Raw genomic sequence first — 13,337 nt, 5'->3', positions numbered from 1 at the left:
TTGGTTGATAATATACCTTATATTTTAAAGTAATTGCTTATGTTTTAGTCAAATAAATATAGATAAGAATAAACTATTGCAACATGGGCCTGGGAGGGGATGAGGAGTTCCTCGTTTTCATTTGAAGCCAGATGCTGAATTCCTGGGGAAGCCCTTGGATTGCCCTTGTTGTTCTGTTCACGCTCAAGGTGTTAACACAGATAGGGATTGACTTACGGCCTGTGATTTCTGTGGTAGAGCTGATTCCCTGGAGATAACATGCAGAAACAAGATGATAGGCTTTTGTGGGCAGCAATTAGGGGATTTTTAGTTCCTGGAAAGACACCAGTGGTATTGAGCTGCCTATTTTTATGAGCCTAAACCACCTTTAATATTGTTCATAGTAAGGTAGGAAAGTAAAAAGGTTAATTTTCTCAGAGACTTATGCATCTATGGAGTAAGGGTTCCAGTGTGCAATTTATCATCTCGATTCTAGAATTGTGATTGAAGTGATATAACTTAATTTCAAACTGGAAGTGAATTGTAGGAGGAATTAAAATCTGTTTTGCATTATGTCATACCTATCTGGAACATCAGAGCGAGGTGAAAGTGGTGAAGCACTGTTTTTGCTGATACTGGTTATTTTTATTTTAGATTGTTGAACCACTTAAAGAGAAAATAAGAGATTTGGAAAAAAGGTATGTATACTTTTTGTTTTGCATTTAGGAAAATAGTTATATCTTTATGGTTGATTTTAGAAGGTCAGTATCTTATATATATATATTTATCTCAACCGAGTAATTAATTCCATAGTATCAAAAATGTGAGGCACTGTCAAGACAAGAACCTTTACATGACATGGTTAATTTTTACTCTAAAATTTGGATGCAGTGCCTAAATTTTTTTTATTTTGTCATTAAGAACTATTCCTTTTATTTTAAATGATTTTTAATGTTTTAATTACATGTACATTATTATATTAGTTTCATATGTACACCCCAGTGATTAGGCATTATATAACTTACTAAGTGATCATCCCAATAAATGTTACATCCCAATAAATAATACAAAGTCATTAGAATATTATTGACTATATTTCTTATGCTATACTTTATATCCCCATGACTAGTCTGTAACAAACAATTTGTACTTCTTAATCTCTTCACCTTTTTCACCCAGTCTCCCCAACTTCCTTCGCATCTGGCAACCATCAAAGTATTCTCTGTAGCACTGGCTGGTTTTTCTCAGTGGTTAAAGTGTCAGCTTTCAGACAGAAGGGTCACGGGTTCGATTCCAGGTCAAGGGTACATAATTCATTTGCAGGTTCCCCAGCCCCTGTAGGGGTGCGTGGTGTAGGAAAGCAATTGATGTATCTCTCTCTCACATCAGTGTTTCTCTTTCTCTCTCTCCCCCTCCTCCCTTCCTCCCACTCTCTCTGGGAATCAGTGGAAAAAATATACTTGGGTGAAGATTTAAAAAAAAAAACAATACACACACACACACACACACACACACACACACACACACACACACACACACACATAAAATAAAAAGCTAATATGCAAATGGTTGTCATGCCCTCACACCATAATGGCTCAGACACTCAACACTGGGGAGAGAGGAATGGGGACCAGCCAGGCTGCAGCCCGGGAGAGAGACAAGCCGCCCGCCCTGCGGTCCCGGGTGCCTGTGGCTGCAGCCTGGGTGAAGCTAGCCCAGGTTTTGGGTGCCTTCGGCCGGCCAGAGGGAGGGAAGCACGGGTCCCGGGTGCCTACGGCCAGCCAGAGGAGGGAATCCTGGGTCTTGGGTGCAGGCCAAGGCAGAGGAGGTAAAGGGGCGATCAGGCCAGCAGGGGAGCAGTTAGGGGCGATCAGGCAGGCAGGCGAGCGGTTAGGAGCCAGCGGTCCCAGATTGCAAGAGGCAGTCGGACATCCCCCGAGTAGTCCTGGATTTTAAATCCTTTTTTTAAAAAAATATATATATTTTATTGATTTTTTTTACAGAGAGGAAGGGAGAGGGATAGAGAGTTAGAAACATGGATGAGAGAGAAACATCAATCAGCTGCCTCCCGCACACTTCCCACTGGGGATGTGCCCGCAACCAAGGTACATGCCCCTGACCGGAATCAAACCTGGGACCCCTCAGTCCGCAGGCTGATGCTCTATCCACTGAGCCAAACTGGTTAGGGCTAGTCCTGGATTTTAGAGGGTGCAAGCCGGGCTGAGGGACCCCCCTCCCCCATGCATGAATTTCATGCACTGGGCTTCTAATATATATTTCTCTGTATCAGTGAATCTGTTTCCATTTTGTTTGTTTGCTTACTTTAGATTCAATTGTTGATAGATATGTATTTATTGCCATTTTATTGTTCATTTTTTTAATCTTAATTTCTTCTTCTTCCTTCTTTTCCTTCTTCTTCTTCTCCTTCTTCCCTCCATCCCTCCCTCCCTCCCTCCCTCCCTCCCTCCCTCCCTCCCTCCCTCTCTTCCTTCCAAATTTCATATAATCTGGTTGTGTGGTGATGAACTCCTTTACCTTTTCCTTGTCTGGGTGTTCCCATTTTGTTTGTTTGCTTACTTTAGATTCAATTGTTGATAGATATGTATTTATTGCCATTTTATTGTTCACATTTTTTATCTTAATTTCTTCTTCTTCCTTCTTTTCCTTCTTCTTCTTCTTCTTCTTCCCTCCCTCCCTTTCTCCTTTCCCCTTTCCCTCCCGCCCTCCCTCCCTTCCTTCCAGATTTCATATAATCTGGTTATGTGGTGATGAACTCCTTTACCTTTTCCTTGACTGGGAAGCTCTTTATATGTCCATCGATTCTAAATGATAGCTTTGTAGGCTAGAGTGATCTTGGTTGTAGGTCCTTGCTTTTCATCGCTTGGAGTGTTTCTAGCCACTCCCTTCTGGGCTGCAAGGTTTCTCTTGAGAAATCAGCTGACAGCCTTATGGGAACTCCCTATAGGTAACTAACTGCTTTTCTCTTCTGCTCTTAAGATTCTTTGTCTTTATTCTTTGGCATTTTCATTATGATGTATGTGTCTTGGTGTGGGCCTCTTTGGGTTCATCTTGTTTGGAACTCTCTGTGCTTCCTGGTCTTGTATGCCTGTTTCTTTCACCAAGTTAGGGAAGTTTTCTTTCAGTATTTTTACAGATAGGTTTTGAATTTCTTGCTCTCTTCTCCTTCTGGCATAGCATGATGCAAATGTTGGTATACTTGAAGTTGACTCAGAAGCTCATAAAATATCTTCATTTTTGTTTGTTCTATTTTCTTTTTACTGTTCTGATTGGTTGTTTTTTGCTTTCTTATATTCCAAATCAATGATTTGATTCATAGTTTTATTTATTGTCCTGTTGATTCCCTGTAAATTATTCTTCATTTTAGTTATTGTGTGCTGCATTTTTGTCTGGTCCTTTTTTGTGCTGTTGAAGTTTTCACTAAGTTCATTGAACATACTTATAAATAGTGTTTTGAACTCTGCATGTAGTAAATTGCTTGCCTCCATTTTTTTAAAATTTATTTTTATTTTATTTTATTTTTTCTGGAGTTGTGTTCTGTTCTTCCATTGGGACATGTTTTTTGTCTCCTCTCTTTGGAAGCCTCCCTGTGTTTTTTTCTATGTGTTAGGTAGAGCTGCAATATCTCCCGGACTTGGTAGAGTGGCTTAATATCGATATTCTGTAGGACCCAGTGACACAGGCTAGCTGATCACCCTCTCCTCTGGGCTCTCAAGGTGTGCTCCCCGTGTGGGCCTAGATTGCTGTTGGTATGTCCATGGGAGGCATTTACCCCTGAGCTGATCAGCTGCAAGGATTGGCTGCATCCACTGACCTCCAATGTTGGACCACAGTGGAGTATCACCGTGGAGAATCAGCCCACCCCATAGAACAGGACTTATTGTAGTGTGGCTTTGGTGCCCACTGAATCTACCTCTTGAGTGTGTTGTTTGTGGAAGTGGTTGGGGTTGGGTGATGCTTCACTGTGGTCTGAAGCTGTCCATTGGGTGCACTGGCTCTGCGGCCTCCCAGGAGGTGCAGGCCAAGGTCAGCCACTACCTGTGTTCTGCCCAGGGCCACTGGCATGAGCTACAAAGCAATCTGTAGATGGCTGCTACTTGTGCTGGATTTGGAGGTGCAGGCTGTGAGCTAAGACTGGTTGCTGCTACTGCTGGGCCTGGGGCATCTTAGCAAGAGATGCACACTAAGGCCAGATGCTGCTTGTTTGAGAGATTTTAGGAAAGTCTGATGCATGAGCCAAGACAGGCCATTCATATGGGGAAAGCCATTGGAAGCAACTTAGGTGGACCCACAAGTTGGGTGGGGCAGGGTCTCAGGGACTCACCAGGGTGGGGTGAGTAGTGTGATCCAGGTTGATATAGGCTGTAATATCAAGCCAGCCTGCCAGATCTTTGGGGATTCTCAAAAAGGAACAATGGCTCCTGCTAGCACTTCTGTCTAGGAGAAAGCTGCCCCTCCAGCTCTTGCTCTGATGCCGGACAATTCAGTTCCTCCCTGTATGTCTCTGGTGCCTTTCAAGCTGCTGCCCCAGTGCTGAAGCTCAGAAGGAGGGAGTCCTAGTAAGTCTGTGCACAGGCCTTTTAAGAGGAACTTCCTGGGACTCCAGTAACCTCTGTCTCCCTCAGCTGCAATCCATGCTGGTTTTCATAGCCAGAGGATATGGGGACTTATTTTCCTGGCATTGGAACCCTGGGCTGGGGGCCTGGTTTGGGGCTGGGACCCTGTGCAATTCAGGGGCAACCTTTGGAAATGAGATATTCCTCCCAATTTTTAATCACTACATGTGGATGTGGGACCAGTCTGTTCCACATCTTTGCCCTTCCTACCAGTCTCATGTGGCTTCTTCTTTAAATCCGTAATTGTAAGACTTCTGTTCAGCCAAATTTTAGGCAGTTGTGAATGATTGTTTTTCTATAGTTTAGTTGTCAAGAATTATTTCTTTAAAATTTTTTTTATTGATTATTTTAGAGAGAGAGAAAGAAGAGAGAGAAGGTGAGAGAGACATTGATTTGTTTCACTTACGTATACATTCACTGGTTGATTCCCCTTATCGGGGATATAATCTGCAACCCTGGTGCATTGGGATGACTCTCCAACCAACTGAGCCACATGGCAGGGCTGTCAAGAACTATTTCTGATGAAAGCTATGGATTTTTCTCCAGGGCGGGAAATTATTTGTGTATGGATGTATTTAAATTTATATTTTCAGAGGTCTTCCTGAGGCCAACCAATGATCCTATGTTATAAGTTCTTTTTCTAATATCCTCTATGAGTTTGATTTTTATTTTAATTTTTATATATTTTTATTGACTTCAGAGAGGAAGGGAGAGGAAGAGAGAGAGATGGAAACATCCTTGATGAGAGAAAATCATTGATCAGCTGCCTCCTGCATGCCCCATACTGGGGATTGAGCCTGCAACCCAGAATGTGCCCTGACCAGGAATCGAACTGTGACCTCCTGGTTCATAGGTTGATGCTCAACCACTGAGCCACATTGGCTGGGCTATGAGTTTGATTTTTAGAAACTATGATGATCTAAGTAAATATCTACATAAATGTTTTTGTTTGTCTGCATTTGAGTGTAATACCCAGGTGGTTCAAACATTAGGAGAAGAGAGAATCTTCTTTTTCTAAATCTTGTGCATTTCTAAATAAATTCCTGCAATTTAATGCCATACAAGGTGGTCAGATGGTTTCTAGCCTATATTGATTAGTCTAAGAGAATTATTTCCAAACCAAGTAAAGACTTCAGAGGGTATAAAACCTAGTATCATATGTAAGTACTGTAAGAAATTATGGTTTGTAATCTGTCATGTTGCGCTATATAATTGTTTTTTTCACCAGAATATATCAGGAAGTTTTCAGAATTGAGTTCAGGTAATGTGGCTGGTAGTGAAGAACTGGGTAATATGGTGGAGACTATTTAAATCAGATTGCAAAGAAAATTTTTCTTCACCCTTTGAGGGTGATTCTGTTGCAGTTTTTTTCTCTCTTAAACAGTTGAGCTTCAGACACTAGGACGTTTTCCTCTATTGTATTAGGAAAACTTTATGTTTCTGGAGTAACAGTTGGGTCTTAGAACTTTACAAAAGAAAAATGATAACATTCATTAAGTTTAGTAATCTTTTTTCTTGGGATGAGTTCAGATGATGTACGTCAGCATTGTACAAGCCTTTTATCAAGTCCGGATAAGAGGAAAGAAATGGAGAGCAATTTTTTGTCTTTGATTTAAGAGTTTTCATTATATGGTTAAAGAGGATTAAGGATGGATAAAATTCATCAATCAAAATGTGTTTATTCATTTTCTTCTTTTCTTTAATTGGTAGTTTATATGTAATCAGGAAATATGTTAATTTCAACTCTTATAGAGTAAAAGTTGTTAGTACTGGTATTTTTAACAGATTCAGATAGTAAAAAAGATTATTTGTGTTTTAAAATCATTCTTGCCATGATTTAGTGCTGAAATTATACTGCTTGTAAAATTCCAATGGGTGAGAGCTAGAATTTGATATGACTGGCATAATTTGAGATTTTAATTGAAGCTTTAAAAAAATAGAAATAACCCACTACAGGTTTTATGTTTGTCAAAAAAAAAAAAGAAAGAAAATCTGTCCACCAGCAATAATTTTCTTTAGAGATAATAATATTTATCTGTGAAAAGTGAAATCAGTAACTTACCAATATGGCAAGGCTTACACACAAGATATCCTTAAATGTGAGAATTATAGAATTTCCTTTGATATTTTCTTAATGTTCTTTGTACTTTTAAAAAACTGAGATAAATGTAGCATATAACATTATATCAATTTTAGGTGTACAACTTAATAATTCAATACTTATGCACACTACAAAGTGATTGCCACAGTGATTTAGTTAACATCCATTACCATACATAATTGACTCCCTGTACCCATTACACTCATCACCCAACCCCCTTTCCATCTGACAAACACCTGTCTGTTCTCTGTGTGTATGATTTTTGTTTTGTATTGCTTATTCATTTGTTTTGTTTTTCATGTTCCACATATAAGTGAAATCACACAGTATTTACCTTTCTCTGCCTGACATCTCACTTGGCATAATAGCCTCAAGATCCATTCATGTTGTCACAAATGGCAAGGTTTTATTGTTCTTATGGCTGATTAGTATTACATTGTATATATGTACCACAACTTCTTTTTATATTCATCCATTTTCTTTCATATCTTGGTTATTGTAAATAATGCTGCAGTGAACACAGGGGTGCATATATCTTCTTCATTTAGTGTTTTTCATCCTTATAGGATAAATACCCAGAAGACAAATTGCTAAATCACATGGTAGTTCTACTTTTAATTTTTGGAGGAACTTGCATAGTGTTCTCCACAGTGGCCACTCCAATTTACTTTTCCACCAAAAGTGCACAACAGTCCTCTACATCCTCCCCAATACTTATTTCTTGTCTTTTTGAGGATAGCCATTCTGACAGGTGTGAGGTGATATCTCTTCGTGGTTTTGATTTTCATTTCTCTGATGATGAGTGATGTGGAGCATCTTTTCAGGTATCTACTGGCCATTTGTATGTCTTCTTTCAAAAAATGTCTATTCAGATCCATTGCACATTTTTAAATCAGTTGGTTTTTTTGTTAATGAGGTGTATGAATTCTTTCTATATTTTGGATTTAATTCCTTATTAGAGACTAGAGGCCCAGTGCACAAAATTCATGCAAGAGTAGGCCTTCCTTCCCCCAGCTGCCAGCACCAGCTTCCCTCTGTCCACCAGCAGGCACCTGGGACTCGGGCTTCCCTCACAGAGGGTCGGTGGCCTGGGCCTCCCTCTTTGGGGTGATCGTGGAGCCCCCCGATTGATTGCCCTGCAGGCCAGTGGCCAGGGCTTCCCTCTGCTGGGCGATCATGGGGTGATGGCCAGGCCCTTGACCAATCACATTGTACCCGCTGTGGCCGGCCTGGCGCCAGTGGGTGTCATAGCATGGTTGTCTGAAAGGTCGTCCGGTCTAATTAACATATTACGCTTTTATTATTATAGATATGCTTTGCAAATATCTCCCATTTAGTTGGTAACCTTTTCGTTTTGTTGATGGTTTCCTTCACTGAGCAGATTTTACTTTGATGAAATCCTATTTATTTATTTTTGCTTTTGATGCCATTGCTTTTAGAGTCTGATCCAAGAAATCATTGCTAAGACCAATGTCAGGGAGCTTACTGCCTATGTTTTTTTCTAGGAGTTTTAAGGTATTAAGTCTTCAGTCCATTTTGAGTTGATTTTTGTCTGTGGTGTTAGATAATGGGCCTGTTTTATTTTTTTGCATGTTGCTGTTTAGTTTTCCCAACACCACTTATTAAAGAGACTGTCTCTTTTTCAATGTATATTCTTGCCTCCTTTGTCTTAAATTGATTGACCATATATTCATGTGTTTATTTATTGCCTCTCTGTTCTGTTACATTTATTTGTGTGTCTGTTTTTATGCCAGTACTATACTGTTTTGCTTATTATAGCCTTGTAGTGTGTAGTATCTTGGTCCGACTTCATTGTGTTGCAAAATTGAAGAATGAGTTCATGAGCAGAGTTAAGCGAAAGTGAAAGCCAAGTTTATTGAGAGATAGACTCCCTTTAGCAGGGAGCGGACCCAAGTGGGGTGCTGCCAAAGCACTCTGTCTAGGACACACACACACACACACACACACACACACACACACACACACTCTGCTGGCTTCTGATTGGTTCTTCCACGGAAGCTTTCTGTATAGGGCTAGAGGAAGCTCTCCCTTGAGGGGTGTTGGGTTTTCCCTGCCCAGTTGGGTTGCCTCAGCAACTCCTGCCTAACTTGAGTTTTTGCCCAGTTGAGTTGCATTAGCAACTAGTCAGCAAGCTGTATCTTGTTATTTGTGGACTTCCCATTATTTTCCTTCCCTCCCATGGTCCTGTCCCTAACTACCTATACCTCTTCTATCTCCACATTCCCCCTTCCAATTTGGAAACGTCAAGTGCTGTTGGGAATAGGTGCGATGACTACTTTGGCTACTTTGGCTACTGCAGAAGGACCTAAGAGGGGGTTGTTAGGGCTTCATTGGAGGTGGACGATCTAAGGGATCACTGACATTTGGGGTTCCATTTCCATGACCATTTGGAACTTGATTGCTTCTATCCTGGTGGAAACAAAGCATACAAGTAAGATTAAAAGGCAGGGCCCAAACAATAAAACTAGTGTGCTTATAATAAGAGGGAATAGAAAGGATAGAAGCCAGGATTGCCAGTTAAGATTCTGCAGTCACATGCGCCAGGATTCCAAAAGTTGTCTGACTTCTGACACCCTAGTTTCTTGGCCCCATCCCTTACTATCCCAGACCGGTTGGTGTATAAACAGCGTTCTTCCTCTGTGAATAGGCATAGCCCCCTTTCTCAGTGAGGAGGTCAAGTCCTCTCTGATTTTGGAGGGTAACTGCTGCCAATGAATATAACAGGGGCAATACTTTGGGCAAGTTCCTCTAAGCCATCTGCAAGGTCTTTGAATAGCCTTTGATAGTAAGAAAGGGAGATTGCTAGTCCCCCTATCCCAGTGCCTAGGCCTGTAGCTATTCCTAGACCGCTGAGGAGGAGAAGGAGGACAGTGCCCTTCCTGGTTTGAGTGTGAGCATAAGAGGAACCGTAAAGGACCGATTACTAGGAGCAATGTCTATTTCGGTGTATTAGGGTGCAGGTCCCTGTCCAGTTGGCTGGGAGATAGAGATAGGTATTGGTGTCACACAGAAATAAGATTCCCTGATTTTCTAAACAGAAAGTGTTCTCATTGGTGAAGAGATGAGTGAACTTGTTCTCATTTTTCCAAACAGAGAAAGTTCCAACCAAGGTTGTCCCCATAAGGGGCTGGATAGGGCCTTTGGGATTGACCTGTGTAACCTCAGTGGTGGGTTCTCAAAAAACGTATATTTCCTGTCAGTCTCTACCCAAAATTCAGAATGCGAGAGACCATGGGAGGGCAGATAAATGGCAATTGTGAATTGCAACTCCTCCATGGGAAATAGTTAACTCAGGAAAGGGGTCAACTGCCCTAGTCAGTTTGGCTCAGTGGATAGAGCATCAGCCTGAGGACCAAAGGGTCCCAGGTTCAATTCCGGTCAAGGGCACGTACCTCGGTTGCAGCCTCTTCCCTGGCCCGGGCACTGATTGAGGCTCATGCAGGAGGCAACCAATCAATCGATGTGCTTCTCTCACATCAATATTTCTCTCTGTCTTTCCCTCTCTCTCCACTCTCTCTAAAGATCATATCCTACAGGGAGGATTAAGAATAATAATCTATACTAATAAAAGGGTAATATGCTAATTAGATCGGACATCTTCCGGGCAACCTTCCGGACGTCCTTCCGGACAAAGCCACAGTGGCGGGGCAGAGGCAGTTAGGGACAATCAGGCCGGCAGGGGAGAGCCGTTAGGGAGATCAGGCCTGCAGGGGAGGGCAGTTGTGGGGCACCAGGCCTGTAGGGGAGGGCAGTTAGGGGCAATCGGGCTGGCAGGAGAGGGCAGTTAGGGGCGACCAGGCCAGCAAGGGAGGGCAGTTAGGGGCAATTGGGCTGGCAGGGAGGGCAGTTAGGGGTGACCAGGCCAGCAGGGGAGGGCAGTTAGGGGCAATCAGGTCAGCTGGGGAGTAGTTAGGCATCAATCAGGCTGGCAAGGGAGTGGTTAAGGGGTGATCAGGCTGGCAGGCAGAAGCAGTTAGGGGCAATCAGGCAGGCAGGCAGGCGAAGTGGTTGGGAGCCAGCATCCTGGATTGTGAGAGGGATGTCCCAGATTGGAGAGGGTGCAGGCTGGGCTGAGGGACACCCCTCACCCCCATGCACGAATTTCTCGTGCACCAGGCCTCTAGTAATAGATAAAAAGGAAAGAGATCAACCTAAACAGAACTTGGAGGTATTGGTTGTTGGAAGGTCGCTGAGATGGTAGGCCAGGCTGAGAATGGAAAGAATTTCTGAAAAGGGGCCATTTGGTGGGAGACGAAAAAGTTAACCAAGTTGGAGGAAGGCTGTAGGTTGAGAGTAAAGTTGCATAAGCATCGATCAACATGTCCTAAAACAGTGGTCGGCAAACTCATTAGTCAACAGAGCCAAATATCAGCAGTACAACGATTGAAATTTCTTTTGAGAGCCAAATTTTTTAAACTTAAACTTCTTCTAACACCACTTCTTCAAAGTAGACTCGCCCAGGCCGTGGTATTTTGTGGAAGAGCCACACTCAAGGGGCCAAAGAGCCACATGTGGCTTGCGATCCGCAGTTTGCCGACCAATGTCCTAAACCCTTTCCTGCAGGGAGTGTTCTGTTGATGCACACAGGTGGACTTTTTGGATGAGTGTTCAGTTATGCTGCTTAAATATGACTCTGGTGACTGAACAGCTCTGCCTGTGAGTGTGCCTCTTGTCATTTCTGTAATTTGGAAGTTATAAAGTTCATTGAGGCGCATGAGTTGGAATGAGGGCCCTCCATATTTCTTATAGTGGAAGGATAGACTGGATTGGCCCATGTGTGTAAGGAGTTTGAGGCTGCCATGTAGCTAGTTGATGAGAGGGGAAGACAGAGCCAACAGTCCCTCTCAAGAGAGAGGGGTTGGTGGTGTTGAGGAGGTGATGTGCTAGGTTGAGGGTTCAAGAAAGATAATGAGGACTTAGGAGATGTTCAAGAGGTATGGGGTAGACCTTTCATGCACAGTACTAGTAAGAGGAGGAGGAGGAGTCTTGGGCGGAGGGGGGCGGTATTATTAGTAAGGACCAGGATAATTGGGACCCTGATGCTCAGTTTGGAATATACTCTCCTGCCCTGGTTTCCACAAGGCTTCAGGAGATTAGTTAAGATATTCAGGATCCCAGCAGGGGCAGAAAATGGGCCCCACAGGAATTATTCTAGGGTTTCGGCGACCCTCAGAAAAGAAAAATAAGAACTATTAAGAAGATGAAGAGAATGATTACCCAGAGATACCAGAACATTTTACTTATCTGGCATCTGTGGATTCTCCAGGGGTCTTTCGGAAGAGAAGTTTCAATCCTCCAGGGGCTCACAGGAGTACTGGTCACCCTGATCCTTTGTTGCTAGATTCTCCTCCTGGCCCTTCCTCTCCTTGGTCTCACCCTGTGTCTAAACTTTCATTCTTGAGTGGTGAATCCAGGAGTCAATTCTGTTGACCTTGAATGCTGGGGTATAGACAGCATCAGTGTATATGGCCCTTCCCAAAGAGGGCTGAGGGAGGATGAGAGAGAAGGGAGAGACTTTACCAGAACTGAATCTCAGGGGAGAAAAGGGACATGCCAGTTTCTGCTGAGAGTTGGCCAAGGCGGTAATACCTATACCTGCAGCTGTTTCCTTGTCTAATAACTGATCATTGGTGAGGAATGGACGGCCATAAGCATCCATAAGGACTAGGGCCTAAGTTTTGAGGCGTGTTTCTAATTCTAAGTAATGCTATGGGGAGCACTGTGGGCCAGAGAAGGTGAGTCTCCTGGTGAGCTTTCTGCGATGTCTCTTTAAGATCATTAGCTTTCTCCACCTTCCTGAGGACTGTGGTCTCCAAGCACACTGTAAATGCTATTGACTTCCCAAAGCCTTTGAAACCCCCTGGGTGGCCCTTGCTTTACATGATGGACCATGGTCACTTGGGAGGGTCCTAGGCAACCCAAATCAGGGAACGATTGCCGAGACAAGGGCTTTAACTATTTCTTGTGCCTTCTCAGTCTGGCAAGGGAATGCTTCCACCAATCAGTGAAAGTGTCTGCCCTTACAAGGAGTTCCTGATTCCCTCTTGATTTAGGCATATGGGTCACATCCATCTGCCAGTATTGCCTAGGGTATTTTCCTGTCCTTTGAGTTCCGGTAGGGCAAGCTCTTTATTGTGGGGATTATTCTTTTGGAGTATCTCACGGGCCCTAATGTCCTGTTGGGTAGTTCTCCAACTGCTGAATCATCTGATGGGTCTCCTCACTCCCCAGGTGGAAGGCCTGGTGTAGGGTTCGAATAACTTTCCATCTACTGCCTTGGGGAGGAGAAGTTTACCTTCCTCGGTTTGTCTCTGTTCTGGGGTATGCAGAGAGTGTCCCCGAGCAAGGCCCATCCTTTCCAGCTGAAGAGAGTCCTCCCAGATTAAAGGTCTCCCATGTTCTCAGTTACTGGCCCCTGGTAGCGCCTTGGCAGCTAGGTCAGCTTCCTGCTTCCTTCTGAAATCTCGTCCATGCCCTTCTGACGTCCTTGGCAGTGTATGACTGCCACTGCTAGGGGAAGGGAGACTGCTGATAGGGGCCTCCCGATCTCCTTATGGTATTGAACGGGAGATCCGTTAGCTGTCAGGAAGTGTTTTTCCTCC

At 43.3% G+C, this 13,337-nt stretch overlaps 1 protein-coding gene across 3 annotated transcripts in view; it reads left to right on the top strand.

Annotated features, from left to right (window-relative positions):
* Window positions 1-13,337, top strand: part of UXS1 (UDP-glucuronate decarboxylase 1) — a 134,556-nt gene that overhangs the window by 49,146 nt on the left and 72,073 nt on the right. For all 3 annotated transcript variants that reach the window (XM_080684073.1, XM_080684074.1, XM_080684076.1), the window contains exon 4: window positions 634-677. In XM_080684073.1, coding sequence (XP_080540199.1) covers window positions 634-677 — 44 coding nt within the window. The remainder of the gene's footprint in view (window positions 1-633; window positions 678-13,337) is intronic.

Source organism: Plecotus auritus (assembly GCF_963455305.1).
Source record: "Plecotus auritus genome assembly, chromosome: 8".
Classification (NCBI taxonomy): domain Eukaryota; kingdom Metazoa; phylum Chordata; class Mammalia; order Chiroptera; family Vespertilionidae; genus Plecotus; species Plecotus auritus.
This window is presented reverse-complemented; position numbering and strand designations above follow the sequence as displayed.